Consider the following 25,619-nt stretch of genomic DNA (forward strand, 5'->3'; position numbering starts at 1 on the left):
CAGCATCATACTACAAACAATGCAGAACTACATTACCGATTCTAAATCATTGGGACTAAAGCCCACATCTGGAGCGTAACGATGAAACCAAGCTGTTATTTGAGAAACATGCAGTGGTGAAGTAAGAAATTTAATTAATTCTGCTTTTGAATCTTTAAAATCACAAACAGAAGGATTCCTCTTTTTGCAATCAAACAAAAAAGATGCCATTTGATCACTCAAACCGATGAGGTCGAACACATTACTGTACCCAAAAGAACTTGAATATTTTAATTATAAATCATACTGTAAAATTTCACCAAATGAAATGAAAGCAGAAAATATAGGCAAAAAATATTTTTTATTTTGATTTATCATTTTAATTAAAATAAAATGAAGTTTATTAATTTATGTGTGCATGCTTCTATTTTAATTAAATTCGATTCACTTTAATTTTGTTTTTGTTGTATTATTGTATTAAAAACTAAAAACAAACGCCTTGTTATTATTAAATAAAAGCATTATTTAATTGAAATTGAAGTTATGCTAAAATTTTGAGGTATTTAAAAGTCAGTACTTTTACCAGTAAGCTGCTACTAAGTTTTTAATTTTTAATTTTAATTCCTAACTTTTATAAAACTTGAAATTAAGAGAATAGAATTTACAGAAATACAAATGCTACTTTATTTAAATTAAATTTAAATTTAGCAAGTCAATTAATAGTATTTAATAATTCAGACGATCAAGTACGCATACTGCAATCTAATACCGTAAGTTTCTGGCGATTTTACGATGATGTGTCAGTATTATATTTGTTGTAGTTTATGCGATAAATAAGCCTTCCTATTTTTGTTTGAAGGCGTCTGCTTTTATCTACTGTACGTGTCTGTTTCTAGCGTTTCTGTTAGAAACTGTTTTAGGATGAATTTAACAAGCAACCGTCGAAAAAATGGGATAAATTTGAATATATTATACCTTCCAGTTCTTTTGATTTTGCTTCTGCAAATTCCAACGCTAGGTAGTCTAAAATTAGATTGAGTTTAGTATTCAGCAAATTATTTGTTTCAGAATGTCAGTTGTCTGCAATCTCAATCGACTTTGGAAGTCACTTTTATAAAGTTGGTTTAATAAAAGTAATTTTTTAATTTATTATACAACAGTGTTTCATACTGATTTATTATTTTTGTAGCCTGGTGTTCCTATGGAAATTAGTTTAAATAAGTAAGTTGTCTTTCGACTAAATTCGATGTTGTTGCATTTCATGTTTCTGTACTGTAGCACGTCTTCGTTGTATTGAATTTGAACAGCTGCTATTTTTCAAATCAAGTTATATCATTATTTTTTGAAATTACAATATGGACAGTGTAAAACTGTGCTCGGTTTTTGTATGTTATGTTTTCAGTTTTCGAAAAAACAGTATTTCATGACAATTAATTTAACTGTTCTTTCATGTACACTCAAGTGAATCTGAAAGAATTATAATTTTGTAGGGAATCTCAAAGGAAGACATCTAATGTTGTGGCAATCTTGGGCGAAGAGACTTACTTTGGTGATCAAGCTGCCTCTCAGGTATTTTTTAAGTTATAGTTTCTTATATGTTTTGGTGTTTTGTGCACTTTATGTTATAATTTTTAATAATGAAATAATATTGTTGGTGGAATATTTTATTTTACGTAAAATTTTAATTTTCATGTGAAAATTTTAAAATATAAGGTATGTAATATATGTCAAATAAAAAATAATTTGTTCATTTTACTTTAATTGGAAGTTTTTAAAGGGGCTGTCTTCAATCAAGAAGTAAAAAAATATTTTTGAAGTATTTTTATTACCGGTAGGTAGGTAGGAGAATTATGTGCAATAATTATATTGCTGTTAATGCAAACTATGTGAAATAGTTTGTTTGATTTATTTGCTATTTTTGTAAAAAGTGGTTTATATCTTTAATATGCTATATTTTTTGAAAAATTTTCTGGAATTTCTTTTGCATATGTAATATTAGAAAATGAAAGCTTTAAAAGTTTTGTGAATGTATCATGTGGTTAACATGTTGCACTTAAGTAAATTATATATTAATTAGCTTATAGTTATTTTTAATTGCCAGTAGTGAAATTTCAAAATTTATTAATTCTCGTATATGTAATTTGAAATTTTTTTGGGTGAATTTAGAGACGTCGAAAGCCAGTCGCCTCATACGCATTTTTAGTAAACTTGCTTGGAAAAAAATTCGATAATCCTGTTGTGCAGGATTATCAGAAACATTTTCCATTTTATCATTTAATAGCGGATCCAAACAGGGGAACAGTATTATTTGAAGAAAAATCGTGAGTAGTAGATTGATTGTTGATACGTATTTGTTTGATAACAAAAGTTTGCAGAAGTGGCAACACATACAGTCCTGAAGACTTAGTTGCTATGATACTTGCTGATGCACGAGCTGCTGCGGAAGCTTATGCAGGTATGGAAATTGTTTTACTTTGTAAAATAAATCAAATAAAATAGTAAATTCAAGAGCAAAAAATCAAGGATGTCGTCATTGCTGTACCGGCATACTTTACTCAGGCAGAACGGCGTGCTATGGCTAACGCTGTTGATATAGCTGGTTTGAATTTGTTGTCATTAATAAACGATAATACAGCTGGTAAAACATTGAATTATTTGATCATTTTTGGTTAATATCATCTTCATTTTAGCCGGTTTAAACTATGGTATGTTTCGCCGGAAAGAATTTTCAAAGAATGCAACCACTGTACTTATCTATGACATGGGAGCCTGGAAAACAACAGCTACTATATTTCGTAATGAAATGTTGTTTAACATTTTTTGACTTTTTAACTGTGAAATTTATTTATCTTCAAATTCCAAATAAGCGTAAAGAATAGCTTTAGATGTATCGACAAATTTTTCCATCATTATTAGCATATCATTTGAGCAGAGATTTCTTTTTTTAAAGTTTCAGTTTTATTTGAAAATATTTTATTTTTTGATTTAAACAGCGACAGTGGTTGCTTTAACAAATATATTCTAGAATATGCAATTGTGGAAGACAAGTTGAGAAAAGAAACAGAGCCGCAGATGACTGTGCTCGGCTTTGGGTAACTTCGACGCGGCTTCGATTTTTTATTTTATTAAAATCTGTTATTTTAATTTCTGTTTGCTTTGTTGGGATAGATTCAATCGTCGCTTTGGTGGCTTATTGTGGACAATGCGTTTACGGGATCATCTTGCAAAGACATTTATGACATTGCATAAACCGAAAACCCCGATTACTGATAATCACAAAGCCATGGTGAAACTGTTCGATGAGGCTGAACGGGTGAAGAAAATTCTTTCTGCAAATATGGAGACGATTGCGCAGGTTGGTTTTGAATTAAAATTTTTTAATCATTTAATAAAAAATGTCCCAGTTTCATTTTTGCACAGGTGGAAAGTTTACACGAAGATATGGATTTTCGTACTCATGTTACCCGTGAGCAATTTGAAAATCTGTGCAAAGATTTGTTTGATCAAGTGCAGATACCTATTCAGCAAGCTTTGAACACTGCTGAAATTACTTTAGTACGCAAATATTGATTGTATTGTTGTCTGGTTTGTTGCTTGTTGGGTTTTTTAAAATTTATTTGCCTATTAAGGAAGATATTGATCACATCATAATTATGGGTGGATCTACTCGAATACCGAAATTGCAAGAACGTTTACAAGTTGCGGTGAAAGGGTAATTGTTTTTTTTTGCATTGTTTATTTTTAATTAACTTATTTTATTATAGAAAAGAATTGGGAAAATATTTGAATGCAGATGAAGCTGTTGCAATGGGTGCTGTTTACTTTGCTGCACACAAAACAAAGGGTTTTAAAGTGAAAAAGTTTATTATTCGTGAATGTAATTTATATCCTGTAGAGGTAGGACGTTATTTATTTATTTATTCATTTATTTCCATATTTTATAGTTGTTCTATCTTTGCATTTTGAACGTCATTTATTTTACACCTATAATAAATAATGAGCGCATTACCAGGTGCATTTTGCAAGCGAACGAATGGACCAATTGGATACTCCTGTTGAGCGTCGAATCATACGCCGTGTTTTATATGGATTAAAAAATTTCTATCCACAAAAGAAGATGATTACTTTTTCGAGACATACACATGATTTTGAGCTGATGCTAAATTACGGTAACTTGAAGCATTTGACGAATGATCAGATAGAGTAGGGGATGCTTTTTTCTGTATTACTTTGGCTTATTCATTAATAATATGAATTTAATTTTTTGTTTCAAGAAGTATTGGTAGTTTGAACATTACTCGGGTAAATTTGCTTAATGTTACCGCTGTGATGGCAGATAATAGTGAAGAAGAAACGGTCAAATTTAAAGGCATTCGTGTGCACTTCAGTATGGATGAAGGGGGCATGTTGCATATTATCGAAGTATGCGTTTAACTTTTTCTTTTCACGTAGCTTTTATTTGGGTTAAATATGTATATTAACGAAAAAAATATTTTATATTCAATTTTGCATTGTAAATGTTGTTCTAGGCAGAGGCAACTTTCGAAAAAACAATATTGCCAGAGACAGAAGAACAATCTACTTTATCAAGTTAATTTTTAAATATTACAATATTTTTTGTGAAATTTTTGATTTTTTTAATGACTGTAGAAATTGGGAAAAAAATTAGCGATTTCTTTGCTCCATCGAAGGACGGCGCTGCTAATGACACAGTAAAGAATTTTCTATAGGGAATTAATTCATGTGCATGGTTCTTATATTGCATTATTTTATTTGGCACACAGGTTGCGCATGATGATGCTGAAAAAAATGAAACAACTTCGTCAACATTTTCATCAGGCAATGGAACAGATTCTGGCGTAAATGATCTAAGTAATTGTTTTATTTTAGTGGTACATTTTGAATTTTAGGCTCCTTCAGATAATTCTACAGAAACAGGCAAGATAGATTCAGTTCCTGATGTGAAAAAACCGAAAATTACTACAGTTCGCGTTAACATACCACTCGAATTGTCAGCTGTTGATATTCCTGATATTCCAGTTGAAGAGATGGAACGTTCTAAAGCAAAGTATTGATAGAATAAAGTTTTTTACAAAAAATATTTAACTTCTGTGTCATCATCATATAATAAGTGTATATTGATTTGTAATGTTTCAGGTGAAAAAAAAAATTTTTTTCCCCTACATTATTTATACGCTTTTGTTATCATTTTAAAAGGTATTATTTCATTAAGTTTGTTTTGATTTGCTCTATTTCAGACTTAAGGCGTATGCACTGTATAAAGAGAAAAAAGAACTCAGGGAAAAGGCGAGCAATGATCTGGAGTCGTTTATTTTTGAAACTCGGGATAAACTCGATCAAGCAGATTACGTACAACTATCAACAGAAGAAGAACGTGAACATATCCGATCACAGTTGATAATTGCTGAGACATGGCTAGAGGAACAAGGACCTCAGACATTGTTAGAAGTAAATGAATACTGTACATGCGCATATTATACATATAGGATGCATTTGAATATTTTTAGGAATTCAAGGAGCAGTTGAAATTCATAAGAAATGTCACCGAAGCTTTATTCTTTCGACACAATGAATTTACAGTAAATATTTATATTTTGGATAAACTGAAAAAAATTGATAAGTATAATTATTTTATGATTTTGCAGAGAAGACCGCAGGCGATAGCCATTTTGAAAGAGGTGGCTAATTTTTCTAAAACATTTCTGGAACATTCTGAGAAAATGAAAGAACAAAATGCGCTGACTGAAGTTGAACTGAAAACATTGAGCAATATGTTGAACGAAACTATGGTAATTTTTAAATTATTATACATTGAATTTCTATGTAGTGCAGTATGATAGTTGAATTTTTTTAAGGAATGGTTTGAAAATGTTGAAGCGCAGCAGAACCAAACGGCACCACATTTGTCACCTATTTTTACAGTTGAAAATGTTTTAGAAAAGGCGGGTAATTTAGATCGCGAGGTTCGTTATTTGTTGAATAAGCTGAAAATACATCGCCCCGTGACAACCCAACCACCGGATACTGGCTCTCAACCAACTAACGAAACTGAAGCACAGTCAGCATCATCGACGAATGAAACAAGTGAAATACCTGAAACGGACGAAAGCTCGGCAACGCCCGTGGATACTGCAACCAATGAAACTGAAGATAAACCGGAAAAAAAGCACGTGGAATTGTAAAATTGAAAGGAAACGTTGAAAAAATATTCGAACACTTACTTGCAAATTTTGTTCTTACTTTTTTTATTAGTAAAAACTGTTGGTTTTAAAATTGCTCAACGAGCATTGATGGGAATCAGTGGTTAGATGGATAGATATTAACTGTGAAAGGTCGAAAAAAGTGTATGGTAAATGAGTGAATTTATTCAAATTGTGTTTTTTTCTCTTTTATTTAAATTTAAATTAAATGTCCTTTTTTTGTTAATTTTTGACTGTTGCGAGATGAAACAGCGTGGTTTTATAAACTGGTTGAAGCAGATTTATGTAAAAAAGTAGATTTCTGAAAAGTGCTTAATATTTATTAATTATTAATTTTAAATGATGAATTTAAACAGTAATTTGTCAGTTAAATTTAGTTTGTAAATTATTGTGATTGCATTCAATTTGTTTTGTCCATCAATGCTAATTTTATTTATATGATGACGCAACATTTCAAAATATAATTTTATTTAAAACTGAACAAAAAATTTCTTTTTACCAACTGGCAACTTGAAAAGGTTTATCATGCTTAAAAATGAAAATAGGAATTGTTGGTAATTTTTCATCAGGTGAATTGCAGCACACGTCGCAGTTAGTAAAGCAGACATTTGATCTGGATTCTTCTTTTTCTTTTCTGTTCATTTTGAAAAAAGCATATTTGCTATTTGATAATTTCGAATGCTTCTGTGGATATTTTGGATAGCTGACTGATTTCATCGACGGTTGCACGTTCGGCCGTCGAATACGAATTATACAAATAATTGCAGCAGCACAACAGCAAAGGAATATCAAACCGGCAGAAATTGAGACAATAAAAGCCGAGCTCAGTGGAACGGCTTTTGATGGAAGGGGTTTGGAAATTTGAATTTCTATGGTAGTAGTGTTCAATTTTCTTCTGTTGGCATTTGTTCCTGAAAACGCAACAACAGTAAATAGGAAAAGTTTCTCCACTCCACGCATCCGTGAATCTTTGGAATCTGCATTTGAAGTAAGTTCAGAATAACGTTGTGACTCTGGATAGATCAGTGCCAGCTCTTCTTCGTCGTTCATATATTGTAATTTCTCTAAACTCTGACGAAGAGTCACTACTCCAGTTTTAGGATGAATTTCGAAAAACTTTGTTTCCTCTTTGATTTCATAAGAAACTTGGCCGTCCAATCCGTCATCTTTATCATCTGCATACACTGCTCCAACTCCATGATTGACTACGGCGTCGAAAGTTGTCTAAACAGATTGTGTGAACAACAACAGAACTTGTATTGCTTATTAATAATAAATTGATTCAACTTGATTATTAAGCATATTTAGAATGTAAAGCTATTTGTTAAATAACCGTTATTGTTCTATTTTTTTATTCAGTTAAAAGAATAAATATTTTTGACACGAGATTAAATTATTGTCTAGTATATGAAAATAATTGAATATCAATTCTAAAATAGAAAGAAAAGCTAAACAAAAGTTGTTTATTGCTTGTAGTGCAATTAAAAATATGATTAAAAAATACATCTGCTGCCACTTACTTTGAAAACATAACGATGTTCACTGAAAGCAGGCGCATATTCATCTTCTCCTTTGATTAGAACTTGACATGGTACGGTATGTTCTCTTCCGAGAGAATCTCTCACGGCTGCAGTAAATTTGTAGGATGTTCTATTTTCATAATCAAACTGTTGTTTAGCACGAACTTCACCATTCTTTGAATTAATTGCAAAATATTTTCCATCATCTTCCATTTCAGTTTCTTTTATAAAGTAAAATACTTCTGACGCAGATGTTGATGTAGCCTGATTATCATTCACAGCTTTTACAGTAAAAATCAAAGTGTCATTTGGTGAATTTTCTTTAACATGTCCAAGGTATAACCCAACTGGAAAAAATGGTCCGTTTCTACTCATTTCTCTCATGACCAAAACGTAGCACATGGCCAAAGATGAACGAGCAGGTACACCTGAATCAGTCACTTTCAAAATCAATTTGTAATGATTGATTTTGGTATTGTCTAATTTCTTCTGCAACTTTATTACACCCGTACTGTTTTCAATTGCAAAAGTCGACTCAGTGTTTCCAGAGGTGATTTCAAAATGCAACAAAGAGTTCACACCAATATCCTCATCACTGGCAGATAATTTCATAATCACACTTCCAACTGGCATTGACTCATTGACACTGATGTGGTATTCAGGATGACTGAATACAGGTGCATTGTCGTTCACATCTTCAACGTAAATGATTACATTTGTAGTTGAATTTTCTACACCAAATTCATGTGACTCTATTGTTGCCACAAAATGATATTTGTCAACTTTTTCTCGATCAAGTGGTTTCATTACAATAAGTCTACCAAGTGCGTCAATTTCAAATATTCCGTTTGCATTTATGCTGTAACTTAGATGATGTTGACTGGAAGACATTGTCTGTGTTATATTCAAATAACCTAATACTGTATGCACGGGCAAATTTTCAGCGACTGTAAAACTGAAATATGCCATCAAGTTGTATGTCATCTTATATTTCAATTATGCGCAAATAAAATTATAATGTACCTGTACACCGGCAGAGCGAACCTTGCTGCTTCTTGAACAGGTGAAAAATGAATTTGAACCACTACTGGTAGACGACTTGATCGTTGTGGCTTGCCATTATCAGAAGCTTCGACGATTAATTTAAAAACTGGCAAATATTTTTCTATTCGAATTAAAGTTTCATTCAAGTGTAGAATTCCTAAATGCAGCGTCGTAAGCGTGCTATTATTAATCTTCATAAAATTTGTGACAAGTAAAAGTCAAGCCACTCATTGACCTACAATACTTCAACAGAGCTACAAAAAAGTTTACCTGTATTAGAATCGATCCATATTTCTGGGGTTGTCAATGGCGTTGACTTTAGTCTTGCAAAGTTTAGATCATTTATTTTCAAAAGTTTATAAGTTATCCGTCCATTTTCTCCTCCATCTTCATCTACTGCTGTAATACGACCAATTGTAGAGCCTTGAACAGATCCCAAAGAAAGAAATATTTGATGCACTGCATGTGAAAAAGTGGGTGCATTGTCATTGATGTCAATTAGTTGTATTATTTGCTTTACAAATGCATAGTGGATGCCATCATATGCCTGCAATAAAGTAGTCACACAAATAGTTTCAGAATCTTTTCTGTTTCTGCACAATTTTTACCTGAATTTCCAAAGTATGGATACTTTGTTTTTCATAATCCAATCGCTTGGCAAGCATTATCTGACCAGAAAATTTATCTATTTTAAAGAATTCTCCTGGATTGCCTTTTTCTGTAAAATGGTAGGTTAATGCAGGGAACGAATCGACATCATTTGCAGTCACAGAAGCAATGAAACTGCCGACTGGAATATCTAAAGAAATAAATAATTGTAACCATTTCATGCATTTCAAAATTTACAAATCATATTACCCTCTTTTACAAAAACAGGCTTTGTTGGAGGAAATGATGGAGTATTGTCGTTGACATCAAGGACAGTAATTTCAAGTTCTGCTGTAGTGATCTGAGATGGATTTGCAAAATCTGTTGCCGAAAGTATAAGTTCATAATGATCTTTGATTTCACGATCTAAATTTATATATAAGCAAATCCTGTAATTTACTATTACACATGAATTGAAAAATTGCTTGCCACAGTATTACCTAATTCAATTTTCGTTGAAACCAATCCATCTGACGTAATTGAAAACGCAGAATCGATATTACCGCCTCGAATGCTGTAAGTTATTTGTGAATTTTCTTCGATATCCAAATCAACAGTAGAAACCTAAAATATTTCATTTTTAATTTAAATTTTGATTGGCATATTATCCATTTTACATTATTCAATTGATCCAATAAAATTGTTTCACTGAATTATTGGCTAATGGCATTAATAGAATTAAACGCATGAGCGATAATAAAATTGCTAAGCATTTAAATCATTGCAATGGCGGTTATCCAATTCACTATTGTATACCATAACGAAATTATAAATTTCAAATGTTTAAAAATTTATTTAAAATAAAATTTTCAAACACTTGTGTTACCTGAATTACGTAAGTTCCACGTGGCTTTCCTTCCGGTATAGCTACAGTGTATCGTTGTTGCAAAAACTGAGGAGGATGATTATTTTCTTGAGAAAATACCACTCGCAAAAAGCAGAACGCTTTTAATTGGCTTTGAATTTTATTTTCATTTGAAGTGAATGCTTCAATCATCAGTTGATGGTCTGTCTGAAATGGTACTTGATCTCCATAATTACTTACTATTCTAATGTCACCTGAAGCACAAAAATAATACGTTATTTATTATCAAATTCTGATAAATAAAAATTAAATTACCAGTAGCTTGGTCAATTGAAAAAAGTTTTAGCTCATTCCCAGCAACAATTCTATACTGCACTTGAGGTGCGCTTTTTCCAAGGAACTGTTTTGGTATAGCTTTTACTTGCTTGACCCAGCTATTGTATGGAATTGTTTTTTCAATCACGGTATAATAAACATCTTTCTCAAAAGAAAGTAGCTCCTCAGTTTTTCCATATTCTTCTTCAACAATAATTTTTACTAAGCCAACTGTTTTCTTAGGCACTTCTCCTTTGTCCATAACGATTACTTTTAAAAAATGAATGCTACCGGGTTTGAAAGTAATTTCACGCTTTGCGCTTATAACACCAGTGACAGGATTAATGCTATACATTGATTGCGCTTCCATAAAGCTAGCAAATAAAAATAAAATATATATTAAAAACGCATAAAAGAAACAAATCTGTTCACAAAGTTCTTATTTGTGTAATTTATATTTATCATTAGCGAAACAGATGCATATTATTTGAAAACAATTCAAAGGCATAAAGACAAAAGCTATAAAAATATATGATAAAAATGCAACAAGTCCATTAAAAAAGTTTTACCTGTAATATAAATCAGAATTTAAACCAGGCCCATCAGCATCTTTTGCTGTAATTTTAACAATGCGCTGTCCTGCAGCTATTTTCCCTGATACTGTTGCCACGAACGGCTGCTTAATAAATACTGGGGCATTGTCATTGACATCAATAATTTTAATGTTCACCACTGCTGTACTCCAGTGTTGTTTTGCTGCACCTTGATCGTTGACGTTTACTTTCAATTTATAACTTTTTACGGATTCATAATTCAAAGGTCTAAATTAAAAATGCATGTCATCATTTTTTAAGATTAAAAATCAATAAAGTTTCATACTTCAATAGCACCATTTCGCCAGTATTTGGTTTCACGTCAAAAGTTCCATCAGCACCTTCAGCGATGCTGTATGTCAAAATTCCATTGCGTCCTTCATCGAAATCATCGGCGGTTAGCTTCAGTACCGTGGTTCCTGGACGAGCATCTTCAACTACATCAATCGAGTATACATCGCTTTGGAATTTTGGCACATTGTCATTTTCATCAGAAACAGTCACTATTAAATTGCAAGAATCAGCTAATCTGGAAACACCAGAATCAGTGGCCAAAATTGTTAAGTTGTATTGGCTTCTGCTTTCTCTGTCCAACGCTTTGCAGGATACTAATCCACTTTGTGGATTGATATTAAACTTTTCACCATCATTTCCTCCTTCAGAAATATACAAATTTCACTACTTTAAATTAATGCTGGGATAATTTTAAAGTTTAATTTATAAATTGTGTTATTTTATAAATTTATTTTTATTTATGACATTAGAAATGTTTTACATAAGTTAGTTTATCTTATTAGAGTTGCTTCAGATTCTAAATAAGGCAACGTTTTATTCAGAAAAATGAAGCAACCATATTTTGTTTTGTGCTGTTTGTTTGAAAATTTCCATTATAAAATAAATGAAACTAATTAAGAAGATTTACATATGTAGAATTTATATCAATGTCAACAAAGCAGGATCTCTTACCAACGATGCTGTAAACAATTCTTGCGTTCAAATCTGAATCTCTATCAGTGGCATAAATAGTCACTAAGTTATTCATGTGGACATTTTCTGGAATCACTATAGGATGGCAGCTGTCTTTATTAATAATTGGGCGGTTGTCATTTACGTCTTCCACTTCAACGTACACAGTAGAAATATCAAACCGACTTGGTTCATTTATGTTTTCAGCAATGACTAAATTTTTTTGAATTCAATAAATAAACTAGAATACAATTTTGTATTCTTAAATTTAAAATTTGAAATATCATAATCTGATACATTTCTGATGAGTTATTAGAACATGAAAACTTATTTAGGCTTATCAGTTAATTTTAAAATTTGCAAAATATTTCTTAGATTAAAAAGTTATTCAATAAAATAAAAATAAAAAGTAATATTAAAATATTATTAGCATTGAACAGGTTTTAAATTAAAATACCTGCTACAACCAACTCAGGAAATTCTTCTCTGTCCAGTGATTCTTTTGTTGTTATTATGCCAGTAATTTCATCTATCTTCAATTTTTCATAGCCGTTTCCGCCTGGCAGTAAGTGATAAGTAAAGTTTGAAGTGGATTTTTCATCTCCTTCTGAAGCTTTTATTTGCACCACTATACTACCCGGTGAAGTATTTTCAATTATTGATGATCTATATGATGATCTCTCAAATCGTAGAGCATTTAAATGCCCTGGAATTACACGAATTTGAATAATCTGTGTTGCTGAGAGAGGAGGTTTTCCATGATCTGTTGCTTTGACAGTCAGTTGATAGTGATTAGGATCATCTTTTGTCAAACGTCTTGTCAATGTTAAAGCACCTATAATGCAGAAATGAAAACATTACAATTCTTGACAGTGATGCAAAAATATACATTCCCACTGTGCATCATAACACAGGATTTGCAGTAAGCAGTCATAAAAACAGTATAGTCGATGTCATTATAAATACACTTATTTGCTCTACAAAACAATGTCTGCTCTTTAAAAAGAAACTTTTTTACATTGAAAAATTATATATGCATAAACATTAAAAACAAAAAATGTTTACCTGTATCAGCATTTATAGCAAATTTGCTATTAACATTTCTATCTTTAATTGAATAAGTAACTCGACCATTTTCAAGCCAATCAGCGTCAGTGGCAATGACATAAAAGAGCGGATAATCAGTGGGTGAATCTTCATATATTTCTACTGTACTGTTACTAATAAAATTTGGGGAATTATCGTTGACATCTACAACATAAATTCTTGTTGTAACTTGTGTGCTAAGGCGATCATATGGTGAAGATGCTTGGTCGGTTGCTTCCACAACAATTACATATTCTGTACATTTTTCATAATCTAATTCAGATTGCAGTTGTAATACCCCGCGCAAAGGGTCAATGAAAAACATTTTACTGTTGCCTAAATCATCATCAATAATTCGATATTTCAGTCTACCAAACTTTCCAGTATCGGCATCAGTAGCATTATACATCCAAATATCAGTTCCAACAGGTGTATTTTCAGGCAATGAGAAAATTACCGGATCATCAGAGAAAACCGGACGATTGTCATTTTCATCCAGAACATGAATTTTGATCGGAAATTCTTTAATTCTTGGAAATGTCGTTTGTGAAGTATTAGTTCTGGTTACCGTCAAAAAGTGCATGTTAGTCATTTCATAGTCTAATCTTCTGACGGTAAAAAGTGCACCCGTAAACGGATCTATGTCAAAAATTCCCATACTATTGCCAGATGAGATACTGTAAGAAATATCTACCAACTGCTCTAAAGTAATCGGTGAATTATTATCTTTAGAATTTTTTAAATAACCAATCCGTTCAGAATCCACAGATCCAATGTTTGTTCCAACTGGAACTGATTCTGACAGTTCAAACGTTGACGTTTCATTATCGTCAGCGTAAGAACTTCCATCTTCAATATCTACAAGTTCTATTGTGATACACTTTTTGGATGACAGTATCGGCTTTCCCCAGTCTTCAGCAATGACTGTTACTTTATAGATTGTTGGTCCTTTTTCATAATCCAGAACTTCAGTACTGTATATGATGCCTGTTCTACGATTTATTCGAAACGGCATTGGTGGAGTAGATGATTCTGCATCTAAACGGTAACGTACTGTTCCGTTACGCCCAGAATCTGGATCTCTAGCTTGAACTTGAATTACTTCTGTTCCACTACTTTGTTCTTCTCGAAATAATATATTATCTTGACGCGTTGGCAAAATGAAAAACGGAGCATTGTCATTAACATCTTTTACATGTACTATAACTTTACATGTAGTAGAAAGTGATGGTATGCCACCATCGTAAGCGATTATTTGAAGTTCATACAAATCAGTTAATTCATAATCCAAAACACCTGATGTAATCAACTTTCCATCCAAGCTGACATGAAAAATTTTCACCTGTTCACTGTCCAATCTATATCTGACCGTGCCGTTAAGACCAAAATCCGCATCATGAGCCACTACTTGCCCTACAAATGTACCTTTGGGTTGATTTTCTTCCACTGAAAATTCGTATGCCGCAGATTCAAAAATTGGAGCATTATCATTTACGTCCAAAACTTTAATGAACACTGTTGCTGTAGAAGATCTTTTAGGTTCGCCATTATCTCTAACTGTAACAACAAATGAAAATTCAGGTATCATTTCTCTGTCTAATGTTTTCCGGACGTATATCCATCCAGAATCAGCGTAAACATCAAAGTACTCAAGAGTCTGATTTAAGGCAGTTTCCTGATTTGGATCTATTTTGAACATGATTTGGCTAAAATAATGGACATGTGATTAGACATAATTTAAACTGTTATAGCATAAATTAGATGAACAAAATTTTCTATTTTTTGTGCAGTCATTAAATAATTATTGGCATTTGAAAAAAACTTGTGCCATTTTCAATTTTCACTTTGTGCAAAACATTTCGTCATAATTAATATGATAGAAATGCGCTAAGTGCTTTATGAAATAATATAAGGTAAATTTACCTATTTGTACCATGGTCTAGGTCGATTGCTTTCAGCTGAAATATTTTTGTCATTAAAGGAGCATTTTCATACACTGCTGAGCGATAAATCTTTTGCAAAAATTCAGGGCTGTGATCATTTGCGTCCAATACAAATATCAAAAGTGTCATTTCAGTTGTAAATGAAGGAATACCTCCATCTTGAGCAGTTATAACTAGGGTATAGTTTTTTCGCTTTTCATAATCAAATGCGCGATTGTGGTTAAGACGAATTTCACCGCTGACTGGATGAATCATAAAAGTATTTTCAGGATTAACAGAAAGACGATAGCGAATTTGACCATTTAGACCACTATCACGATCTGTTGCCTTTGCAGTATATAGAGCAATTCCAACTTCGTGATCTTCCATTACGCTAATTTCAGCATAGCTTTGATCAAATAGGGGAGCATTGTCATTAATATCTTCAACAATCACTTGAACTTGACTGTGATTATAACTAGGTGGATAGCCCAAAACTGCTTGAATATTCAAGAGAATAACAGATCGTTCTTCATGATCTAAATATTTAGATACTGTAATTTCACCCGTATTTCCGTCAATGGAAAAATATCCATTCGGATCGCCGGAATATATATGATATGCTATTGAACCTTGTCCATGTGCAACAACTCGTCCAACGGATATGCCAGGCAATGCATCTTCACGAACAGTGAATCGGTAAAATTTCTCTTCAAAGTATGGGCTTGGAAAATTTTCCGTTAGAACAGTCACTGTAACAGTAGCCATTTGTGGAGATGCAAAATTACCACCGTCCACGGCTTTGATTTTCAGCTGATAGACAGTAGGAAATAATTTTGCATTTACGTATAATTCACCACTGTGAGGTTCAATTCGAAACGATTCACCATCATTTCCGGAAGAAATTATATAATTCACTTCTCCAAACAAACCGCTATCTAAGTCTGTGGCTGATACTACAAGAACCGGTGTGCCGGGTAGAACACTTTGACGGAGGCTGACATTATAAACGAGTGGATAAAACGTTGGATAGTTATCGTTAACGTCTTCCACACTAACTCGAATGACTGCTGAACTGGATAAACCTCCTGAGAGAAAAAAAAGTTAAAATTTACTTTTTGATTTAATGTATTTATCAGAATGTCAAATTACAATGCGTAAAAATTGTTGTACATATATTCCAATACAACAGTGCAAACAATTATGTTCATCATTAATAAATAATGTCAGTAATATTATTTTTTAAAATATAGAAAATAAAACTCACCACCATCAAAAGCTGAAACGACAATGTCATGCATTTTACGCTTTTCATAATCTAATTCACCATTTAAGCATACATCTCCAGTGAGCGCATCAATTTTGAAAAATGAAGCAGATGCTGATTTTTCATCGATAGAGTATTTTATTTCAGCATTCTTCCCGCAATCTGGATCCACTGCGTTCACCTAAAGTATTATTTTACATTTATAAACAATATATTCGTAGATTTATGTTCAAATACGAATTAATTAATAAGGAATAACTATTTTTATTAAAAATACTATTTTAATCAGACAGACGACTTATCATTTTCAATTATGAGCATCTTTGTAATTTCTATAACTCGCTACTGTAATCACATTAGTTAAAATTTGAACTGATTTTTTCATTATGTATTTATAGTTGTAAAGCAATATTCTCCTTACACAAAACTTCTTTTGAAAAGAAGCGTGACAACTTCTGACAGCAAATGAATGATGAAAAGCTATTCAATGTTTTGTTGGAGTGATCAATAAGATGTAATTGAAGTTTCTTCTTATAATAAAATATGAAAAAATAGTGAATAACAAAAAATTGAAATTTTTTTAATGGGATTTTTTATAATAAAAAATTTTTAATTACACGATACTTTTTGTAATTAGTTTTCAGTATTTAGTATTTTACTTAATTTTGCAAAAATTGCAGTAGACATGCTCAATTTGAAGGTTCAATCTTTGCATATGCATATGGAGTACACGACAAAAGATCCGTTCAAAAGTAATCAAAGTGCGCGATGAAGTAATTAATTAAATTCATTTGGCTAATTTCATTGCTGCAGTTTGTTGAATAAATGAAAATGGTGCTAAGGTCTGTTTATAAAGTTTAAAAGAGTAATAATAAAAAAACAACACAAACACAAAGCAGTGCAATTTTTGTTTCACTGTATATAATTGCTGAGAATAGTAATTGCCAGCTCGACCATGTGGATCAATAATTTTCCCAACAGACAACTGTTACATCATTGCACAAGGTAAGCTTGTTTGAAAAGCCGAGTTGACGGCGTCAAGTGCCGTTGCCGAGCAACGAGAAAACCTATAAGCGATTCTGTTGAAAAGAAGAAGAAGAAGAAGAAGAAGAAAGCCAAGAAGTTGGTCATACTGAAAACGGAATGCAAATCTAAATGGAATAGTGAAAAAGCAATGTCTCTGAAAGCTCTACCAATTCTAATTTTTAACATGGGTGGAGAGATGTGTTACATTTTGGAACAGCGATTGAAAGCGCAAAAAGTAAAAAAGGAAAGAGCCCATCGAGTGATGAATGAAATTGTGGCAGCAATTTTTTGCAGTCGATTTTTAGAGCAACTTTTCGAACCACAGGAACTTCCAAGTCAACCGTCGATGCGCTTGTTGTTCGAAAAATTAGCCCATTCCAGCATCATGAGGCTCGGAGGCAACAGTCTTGACAAACTTTACGATCTAATGACAATGATGTTCAAATATCAAGTGCAAAGCTGTGCAAGTCCTAGACATCTGCTTGTGATAACCATGAATCACTTGGATGGAATTCGTCAGGTTGTTTACGATTCACCATCAATAAACGGTCAAATTGACCACGCCTACTGCCTTCTCAGTGCAAATTATTTCAGCATGAATTTGACACAGCTGTATTATATACGACAAAATTTACTCAACTTTTTCCAAGGAAGTCGAGTTCGTGTGTGTCTGCTTTTGCAAGAAAAATTACAACGTGAAGATGGACGTTTTACTGTGCCATTGAAAGGTGAACTGCCTTGTGGTTTCAAAAAACCTGGAACAATCCGCCTTTACAATCACATTGGCCAACTAATTCGTCAAGACAGCTTTGATCCTGGCTCAATTTACACGGAAAATGTCAGTGAAGAAATTTTAGAAAAATCCGCTAAAAATGCATCTCGTGGAAGTGATCTTGGACAAAATATTTTCGACGAAATGGGCACTAGACCAGCTACGCATTTGTTTTCTTTTAGAAAAATGAGTCGACGAGAATGTATGGCTAAAGAAGACTTGCAACTGCTTCAACATCTGGTCTCCGCAGGTATATACATTCTTTATTTATTTTTCTTGCTATATTTCATATATATGAAAAATATTTCATGTTTTAATTTATATTGATTTAAATTGATTGAATTTTATTCATTTACTAATATGCAATTATCAGCCTCTTCTCAATCTCAAATGTTGTGTGGTATCAATATCAATTGTTATTGTCGATTAATTTCGTACAAGTATGACAAGTTTTAAATTGAAAAAATCAGTAATAATTTCAATCTTTATTAAAAATACAAACAAAAAAAAATTTGAATCTAAATGTTAAAATTGAATTATACAATATTATAAATGAAATATTCTTTTGTTTGAATGTCTGAAAAATTAAAATTGAATTATAAATATTACATAATTTACTGACATCTCCAAGCAGTGTGCATTATTAATTGTTCTTCGATTGTGTAATAAATAATGTATACAATTGCTTCTTGTGTAATTTTATTTGTTTCCTTCGTCAGTTGAAAACCAATTAACAATTGCACTAGAATGCGTGCAGTGTTGGAATAATTGAACACTAAATGCTGATCTGTCTAAATCACATGCATCTTACGGCTATTTAACTATTCACAAAGCATCGTTTGTTATAGAAAAAATTACAGAAAGTAAAGGCTGCTTGAAATTAACTCTTTTCGAAGATGACGAAGAAGAGACAGATGATAAAGAACAAGGTGATGAAAACAAAGAGAAGGAGGAAGGTTGTTCAAAATTGTCAGATATGGATAGTGTTATTAAAAAAGACGATACTTCCAAATGCAAATCTGTCACCAATCGAATTCGAATAGATGCTACAAGACGCAGTGCAGAAGCTATGAAACTTTTGCAAAGTCTAGATATTTCGGGCCCAAATGAATCATCCACAACTCACAGTGAAATTTTGCTTAATATGGTAGATGAAATTACATGATTGCAATCTGATTATGCAATATTGTATTCTTTTTGCAGTCACTGAGTGTTCTTGTCAATAAATTACTGAAATTTCATATGAAGGTATATTATTTAAAAAAATTCTTGTAATTTTCATATTTTAATCGTGTTGTTATAGCAACACATTTTTATGGTCGATTTTTATCTCTTTTTTACATTTAATTTTATAAGTATTTACTGAAAATTTCCATTTATTTAATTTACAAATTACAAAAGTAATTCAGTTAAGTGCTGTTTCAGTAACTGGTTTATTCGTTCGAAAAAAATATGGGGAAAAGGCAATAAATTGGTTTAAATTATTGGACTGTGCAATTTTGACGCGACATCAGCATCGAGCAGCTAGCTAGCTGTTGAACACATGTTCCCTGACCTACTAGTGCTCATAAAGAGGACAGTGGTTTATTGCAGAAAAAAAATTACAAGGGGTCATTTCGCTGAAGATAAGGGTAAAGCGAATTATTTTATTTCCCTCATCGAAAAATTAGTCGATACAAAATCCAGCGGGATTAGCCTCTTTTTGATGAGAGTTTTATTGTAGCTGTTCACAATAGCATGACCTCGACGTTGAAGAAAAAGCATAGTGATGGTGGTTACAGGCCAAGAGAAGGATCAATTGAAAATATTTTACACTGGCTTCACTTCATATAAAACTGCCACTCAGTGTGTAAAAACTGTTTATTTTACTTTCAGCTGTAACCAGTATACGGTTTTCAAAACTTTTCTTAATATAAGAGTTCCTTTGAAGGTCATGTCCTTTCAAAATTACCTATGAACTTGATATTTCGACGTTTCAATTTGAAAAAAAGCATATTATGAAATTAAACAGGCAGTTATGATAATTTCATATCACAATTGTACATATTATCAAAAGTTAGCATCATGAAAGAAGAACGAGTTAATAACAGTACACATTCACACGCTAGTAGTCGGTGACTTTAGCAAAAGCCATTGACATTTCAGGAAATTATGGTTACGATAAAAATGTGCCCCAGAATGAAACGGAAGTTAGAATTAACGATTGTTAACGGATAAGTTTGTTATGTAAGGCTGAAATATTGCAATTACAGAACAATAGCTGCTTTTTGGCGTCGATCGATTCTTCTCTGCTGGACAATGCATCCTATGCAGACCGATTAATGTGCTAGCAATAAACTTGCTTATTCAAGTCGGCAATTGAAAATTGTCAGTCTGAAAATGTGAGCTTCAACGAGCAAGCAATAAGCAGCAACTGTGCTCTCTATAATGTCTACACTTTTGGCCTACTGGCATGCAGCTGTTGCAATATTTACCTTAGTTTGTTACTTTTGTGAAAGCTAATCACTCTTGCAAGCAAGAGACCGTTGGGAATTTGTCCTCAGACTAGATCAAATTGGAACAACACTAGAAAAATCATGTTCTTAAAGCAGGGCTTAAATTCTCTGAAATGTGCGAACAACTGACAACAGTCGACTTTTCCTTGTTGACTGCAAGGATTTACTGCTGCCCTGCTAGCAACCAACAGGCATGGATCATGATTGATGGTTGCTTTCGTCAACGATCATGCAAAACATATTTTCCATCTTTATAAATTTAAATGAAGCGTTTAAATTTTTAAATGAAAAATTTATTTTTCTCAGACTCAATTTCAAAACTGTCATCCTGATGCGAAGTATAATATCTATATCCTCGATTCGGAAAGTGTGATTTTCAAATTTAACGCTGATTTGTTATTGATCTGAGCTTTTGATTTCCCACAGCGTTACCTCGACTGCAAAATATCGCACATTAACAAAAAAATTACACTTTTATCAATGCTCAATCACAATGCATATCAAAAACGAAATCTTTTATAACATTTGTTGCAAGACTAACAAAACTAGGCAAAATACTTTTACAAAGAAAACACCAACGATGTTGGAAAATAAACATATTCGAGCGATCAGTCATTAGATGGTTTCTAAGTGCGCTTTGGGTTATATGTATCGTTTTTGAAGTTAAATTGGTTCCTATATAAAGAATGACAACGGCTATTTGCAGTGCAAATTGACACAAGAGAAAACCAGAAGCCTATGGCAAAGATCTTTTCGATTACCAATGAAGAAAGCAATAGCAGAGTGAGCTGACTGAAGAGATAATGAGCACCCTATGAGCAGTTGTAAGAACAAGGGCATGAACAAGCATGAGCTGAAAAACCCTAAAATTTGGAGGATTCATATTGTGTAATCTTTTAGCAAATCGATTATATAAGTGAAAATCGAACACATTTATTCAAGTGCCCTAATTGAAGCATTATCACTGATGATCCAGAAAATATTTCCAATCTTCTCCATGCATCCACATAAAATCATTTACTTATATGAATTTCACTTCAGTAGAAAACATTTTTTTGAAAAATTAAGAGCACAAAAAATGAAGATAATATACATTTGCTTGCCATAAAGTTAACTCCAAAATGTTTCACTAATGGAGGCGTTGTTATTTATTATTTATTAATAAATAAAATAACCTAAACTGAAAAGGTTTAAAGTTTAAAATGGATTTTTGGAAATGATTATTTGAACATTACATTAATGGTGTTTTGCAATTGAAATATTTCATCTTAATTTTTCACATGATATAACTGTCAAGTAGTATAATAATTCACTTTTCATTTTATCAAAAATTAGAGAGAAAAGAATCATCAAAAATGCCATTAAAAAGCGCATTCAATACTGATTCCTTTTATTTATTGCAAACTATAAAATACGTAAAAAATTTAATATAAAAATATGAAAAGTAATCAAAAAAACAGGTACACTGATATTTTTAATATTTTTATTGATAATATTTGCAATGTTATAAATAACGTATCAATAAAAAATAATAGCAGTACTTTTCAAGACATAAATTTATAATGCAATGCTGTGCATATAACCGCATTTTAGTTTAAAAGAAATTTTAATGTATTTTAATTCCATATTAAAAAGCTTTATTAATTTTATTTATATAATTTAAAAGTAGTCATAATAATTGAAAATTTACAGTCAGTATTTAACAATTCTTCTTAAAAATAAATTTTTTGACAGCTGACGATGAGAAATAAGTATGACTCCATTTATAATTGATTATCATAATGATGCTTCAATACGTTAAACAGAGTCAATTTTTAACACAGAAATTAACATAACTTTCGTTGTAAACTTTTTCATAACGTCACTAATATTGCAATGTTAATAATGTTTTTTCCGTTTATTTTGTGATTTTCAAAAAGTAAGAGAGCAAAAGCTACAACAGAAGCCGCTGTACTGTTTCAAATTTAAGTTCCAAAAAGACTTTTTACTTCCACTACATTATTACGCACTTACAACTGAGCAGTCAGCTCAACTTTAGTGATAATGTTTTTGATGAACGTTAAGTTTAAACAGAATTTTTTAAAACAATTATTAAAGCAAATAAAAATAAAATTTTAATTTACTAAAAGCAGAACTTATTGTTGTTATCTAAATTTATTTTCGAATATTTCAAATTCACTTTAATGCTAATTGTATGACTACTGTAATTAAATAAATAAACTGTTCAAAAAGCAGTTTGCAAAATTCTCAAAATTAAAAAAGTCAGTTAAAACATGATTTTATAATTATTAGAATAAAGTAAAATTTTATATTTTTTTTCACTTTGCTTTAAAATTTCTTCAAAGCTCAGTTTCATTTTTTTCAATGCAAAAGATCATAAAAAACCAAAAATAAAATTTGTAATAAAACTTAATGAGGGAAATTTAAAAGTTTGACCCTTTTAAATGAATAATACCTTGTTTGATAGATGCTTTGGAAAAAAGTTAAAACTTACCTGTGTGAAGCAGTATCCTAATTTCGCGTCTTCTCTTAACGAAATGTTGTAAAGCTGCTTGTCGAATAATGGTGGATTATCATTGACATCCAATATGGTCACCGACACAACGGCAGTATTATTCAATTTTGGCTGTCCGTAGTCTTCAGCCAATACAGTCAACTTGGGATTGTAGCTTACTTCGCAGTCGACCAAATCTGACGTAGTTATTAATCCAGTATGCGAATCTATTTTGAACCATTTGCTTGTATGTTGATCACTTGTATCATCATAAATTAGCGAATAGTGAACACGTCCGTTGTCACCACTATCTGCATCATGAGCTTGAACTTGCAATACGGACGTTCCAGGCAAAGCTTTCTCGCTCACTTCCACTTCGTACACAGGTCGAGTGAATTGTGGAGAATTGTCGTTAACGTCCAAAATCGTAATTTCAATTTTCTCTTTTATTGAAAAATTCCCAGGACTGCATTTCTGAGCCCGAAGAGTGACATTGATGCTTTGCTTTTGTTCACGATCCAACTCTTTTTGCAATGTCACGTAATAATGGATATCGTCGCTAGTTTGAATTTGGAAAACATCATTTCTATCATCGGTTTCTATGCTCATTACACAACGCAGATTGGCTTTTTGAGCATTTGAAACGGAGACTCGGAATATTAAAGTTCCTAAAGTAGCATTCTCCAGTACTGATGCTGATCCATCTGAGCTGAGAAAAACTGTCCTCATCCAGACTTTTCCTACAGATGAAGATGAAGTAGATATCATTACTAAACAATTGGCTTCCATTGGCTGTTGCCCACCGTCTCTTGCTATGACTAACAGTTCATAATGACGAGCTTGCATCTGTTGAGTGGAAGTCCAAGAAATGAGACCAGTTTTAGGATTAATTGAAAAAAGTCGATGATCATTAACAGCGCTTGGTGCTAATGAATATTCTATTTCACCGTTGACTCCAGCGTCCAGATCTTTAGCATGCACTGCAGCGATCGGACTGCCAAACGTAATAGCATGAGCATCGTTGACGTGAAAGTCGTAGCGTGGCTTGTCAAATTGTGGTGCATTGTCGTTCACATCCACAATAGTTACATTAACAGTCAAAACGTCAGACAACGGTGGTTGACCTCCGTCTGAAGCCGACACTTTCAATATATACCGTTCTCGTTGTTCTCGATCAAGCGGCATATTCACCTTCAAATTTACATACAATATATTGTTGATCTTGCGAGTACTGAGTCGAAAAGCGTTGTTCACATTTCCACTAACAATCTGATACTTTTGCACATCATAAGGAGGCAAATCTGCGTCAACGGCCGCTGGCAAAGGCAATTCAGAGCCAATCTTAGCATACTCGCTCACATCCAGTTCAACATAAGCCGGTTTGGCAAATTTAGGCGGATTGTCATTTTTATCTATTACGTCGACTAAAATTCGAATTCCCTCAGATCCTTCGACAGGTATCGCCAAAAAGACATAACTAGAACGATGTTCTCGATCTAGAGGCTTTCTGGTACTAATTTCACCTGTCTTATCGTCCACGGCCAAAGCACGTTCTACATCACTTTCTGGAGGATAGAAAAAAACAAATCTTGCCTGATTTATCGTTGAAAAAGTCCAATCAGTACTGTTTGTAGATAATCGACCAAGAACCGTACCAGCCGGTTCATTTTCAGCTACTGAAAATCGTTGTACAAATTCACCAGAGGCATAATGTATGGATAAATTGAGAAGAAGCATCAGCTTTATGCAAAACCATCTCTGCCACATTCTCAATTACACAGTATGAATCAACATTCCCAAAGCGGCAGTGTATGAAGAAGCATCAGTGGAGAGAGTTTGTTGTTCGGTATGGCTAAAAATCAACAAGTTTGATTAACCTGGATGACCTCGCCTTCTCTAATCATCGCCGCATTTCATTTTCCAGCATCCACGGCAATAGGCGGAGCTGAAAATTTGACCAATCACAACAGTGATGGAGAAAAAGCGAAAATTATGGCGACCTTGGTCTCGTTTCACTGACCTCGTGCGGAAACCAATGGGAAAGGCCACAACCAGGGCAAAATTGCTCGAACAAAAAAAAGCTATATAAGCTATGCGTGTTACAGCTGGAAAAAAGCCGTTCGAAAAAAAAGAGGTTGCAAAAGCACAGATTCGGATATGCCATTTAGGTGGGGATTCATTTTATTCTTCTTCGTCGTGCAATTATTCATTGAACGCTTCGGCTCGGTGTAAAACAATGAATCCGTCGTTAAGCTTGACCTAACATCCAAACGATGATGATGATCATCGTCGAAGTGGAATCGGCTTCCTATTTTGCTAAAACAACATTCAAAAATACAGACAACACAATAATGAATTGCTTTGATTTAGGAAATTTAAATTTGACCAAATCAAGCCAGCCAGAGGAATCAGGCTGCAAATCAGTCCAATGACCAAGTTCACCATTGATCCAAGTTGATTATTTTT

The 25,619-nt window shown here is 32.6% G+C and overlaps 6 protein-coding genes across 6 annotated transcripts; 4 read left to right on the plus strand and 2 right to left on the minus strand.

The window, feature by feature from the left end:
- Positions 1–372: 372 nt before the first annotated feature.
- On the plus strand, positions 373–3,075 carry Tsp_04850 (hypoxia up-regulated protein 1). The gene is given in 11 exon segments (XM_003369387.1): positions 373–377; positions 688–701; positions 718–782; positions 1,048–1,101; positions 1,169–1,200; positions 1,470–1,548; positions 2,146–2,300; positions 2,355–2,434; positions 2,489–2,617; positions 2,670–2,784; positions 2,973–3,075. The coding sequence occupies 11 exon segments, from the start codon at positions 373–375 to the stop codon at positions 3,073–3,075; spliced, it is 831 nt and encodes a 276-aa protein (XP_003369435.1).
- Positions 3,076–3,181: 106 nt separating this feature from the next.
- Tsp_04851 (hypoxia up-regulated protein 1) lies at positions 3,182–3,549 on the plus strand. The gene is made up of 2 exons (XM_003369388.1): positions 3,182–3,334; positions 3,400–3,549. Exons 1-2 carry the CDS (start codon positions 3,182–3,184, stop codon positions 3,547–3,549), a joined length of 303 nt encoding a protein of 100 aa, XP_003369436.1.
- An 83-nt stretch (positions 3,550–3,632) lies between these two features.
- Positions 3,633–6,182, plus strand: Tsp_04852 (putative hypoxia up-regulated protein 1). The gene is made up of 12 exons (XM_003369389.1): positions 3,633–3,691; positions 3,744–3,876; positions 3,992–4,182; positions 4,254–4,401; positions 4,509–4,569; positions 4,630–4,691; positions 4,764–4,838; positions 4,890–5,047; positions 5,238–5,448; positions 5,508–5,579; positions 5,646–5,789; positions 5,856–6,182. Exons 1-12 carry the CDS (start codon positions 3,633–3,635, stop codon positions 6,180–6,182), a joined length of 1,641 nt encoding a protein of 546 aa, XP_003369437.1.
- A 513-nt stretch (positions 6,183–6,695) lies between these two features.
- On the minus strand, positions 6,696–16,400 carry Tsp_04853 (putative cadherin domain protein). Its single transcript, XM_003369390.1, has 15 exons — positions 16,367–16,400; positions 15,101–16,187; positions 13,157–14,883; positions 12,549–12,926; positions 12,092–12,304; positions 11,412–11,781; positions 11,102–11,353; positions 10,533–10,879; positions 9,623–9,778; positions 9,373–9,563; positions 9,035–9,311; positions 8,744–8,870; positions 8,092–8,579; positions 7,721–8,067; positions 6,696–7,424 (listed from the first exon to the last, which is right to left on the minus strand). Exons 1-15 carry the CDS (start codon positions 16,398–16,400, stop codon positions 6,696–6,698), a joined length of 6,723 nt encoding a protein of 2,240 aa, XP_003369438.1.
- A 1,176-nt stretch (positions 16,401–17,576) lies between these two features.
- Positions 17,577–19,329, plus strand: Tsp_04854 (protein OSCP1). The gene is made up of 2 exons (XM_003369391.1): positions 17,577–18,414; positions 19,139–19,329. Exons 1-2 carry the CDS (start codon positions 17,577–17,579, stop codon positions 19,327–19,329), a joined length of 1,029 nt encoding a protein of 342 aa, XP_003369439.1.
- A 2,704-nt stretch (positions 19,330–22,033) lies between these two features.
- Positions 22,034–24,890, minus strand: Tsp_04855 (putative cadherin domain protein). The gene is given in 3 exon segments (XM_003369392.1): positions 22,034–22,063; positions 23,154–24,344; positions 24,357–24,890. 3 exon segments carry the CDS (start codon positions 24,888–24,890, stop codon positions 22,034–22,036), a joined length of 1,755 nt encoding a protein of 584 aa, XP_003369440.1.
- Positions 24,891–25,619: the final 729 nt, after the last annotated feature.

This window comes from Trichinella spiralis (assembly GCF_000181795.1).
Source record: "Trichinella spiralis strain ISS 195 chromosome Unknown Scfld1557, whole genome shotgun sequence".
Taxonomy (NCBI): Eukaryota; Metazoa; Nematoda; class Enoplea; order Trichinellida; family Trichinellidae; genus Trichinella; species Trichinella spiralis.

Coding starts and splice junctions, on each gene's coding strand:
- Tsp_04850 (XM_003369387.1), top strand. Junction 1,102..1,168: donor AAGTCACTTTTATAAAGTTG/GTTTAATAAAAG, acceptor TTATTTTTGTAG/CCTGGTGTTCCTATGGAAAT. Junction 2,301..2,354: donor GTATTATTTGAAGAAAAATC/GTGAGTAGTAGA, acceptor AAAAGTTTGCAG/AAGTGGCAACACATACAGTC.
- Tsp_04851 (XM_003369388.1), top strand. CDS start 3,182: ATGCGTTTACGGGATCATCTTGCAAAGACATTTATGACATTGCATAAA. Junction 3,335..3,399: donor ATATGGAGACGATTGCGCAG/GTTGGTTTTGAA, acceptor ATTTTTGCACAG/GTGGAAAGTTTACACGAAGA.
- Tsp_04852 (XM_003369389.1), top strand. CDS start 3,633: ATGGGTGGATCTACTCGAATACCGAAATTGCAAGAACGTTTACAAGTT. Junction 4,570..4,629: donor AGAACAATCTACTTTATCAA/GTTAATTTTTAA, acceptor TAATGACTGTAG/AAATTGGGAAAAAAATTAGC. Junction 4,692..4,763: donor ACGGCGCTGCTAATGACACA/GTAAAGAATTTT, acceptor TTTGGCACACAG/GTTGCGCATGATGATGCTGA.
- Tsp_04853 (XM_003369390.1), bottom strand. CDS start 16,400: ATGCATGACATTGTCGTTTCAGCTTTTGATGGTG. Junction 16,188..16,366: donor CGTTTCAGCTTTTGATGGTG/GTGAGTTTTATT, acceptor TTTTTCTCTCAG/GAGGTTTATCCAGTTCAGCA. Junction 12,927..13,156: donor TGCTATAAATGCTGATACAG/GTAAACATTTTT, acceptor TCTGCATTATAG/GTGCTTTAACATTGACAAGA.
- Tsp_04854 (XM_003369391.1), top strand. CDS start 17,577: ATGGGTGGAGAGATGTGTTACATTTTGGAACAGCGATTGAAAGCGCAA. Junction 18,415..19,138: donor TCAACATCTGGTCTCCGCAG/GTATATACATTC, acceptor CAAAATTGTCAG/ATATGGATAGTGTTATTAAA.
- Tsp_04855 (XM_003369392.1), bottom strand. CDS start 24,890: ATGCTTCTTCTCAATTTATCCATACATTATGCCTCTGGTGAATTTGTA. Junction 22,064..23,153: donor TAGGATACTGCTTCACACAG/GTAAGTTTTAAC, acceptor CGTATTTTATAG/TTTGCAATAAATAAAAGGAA.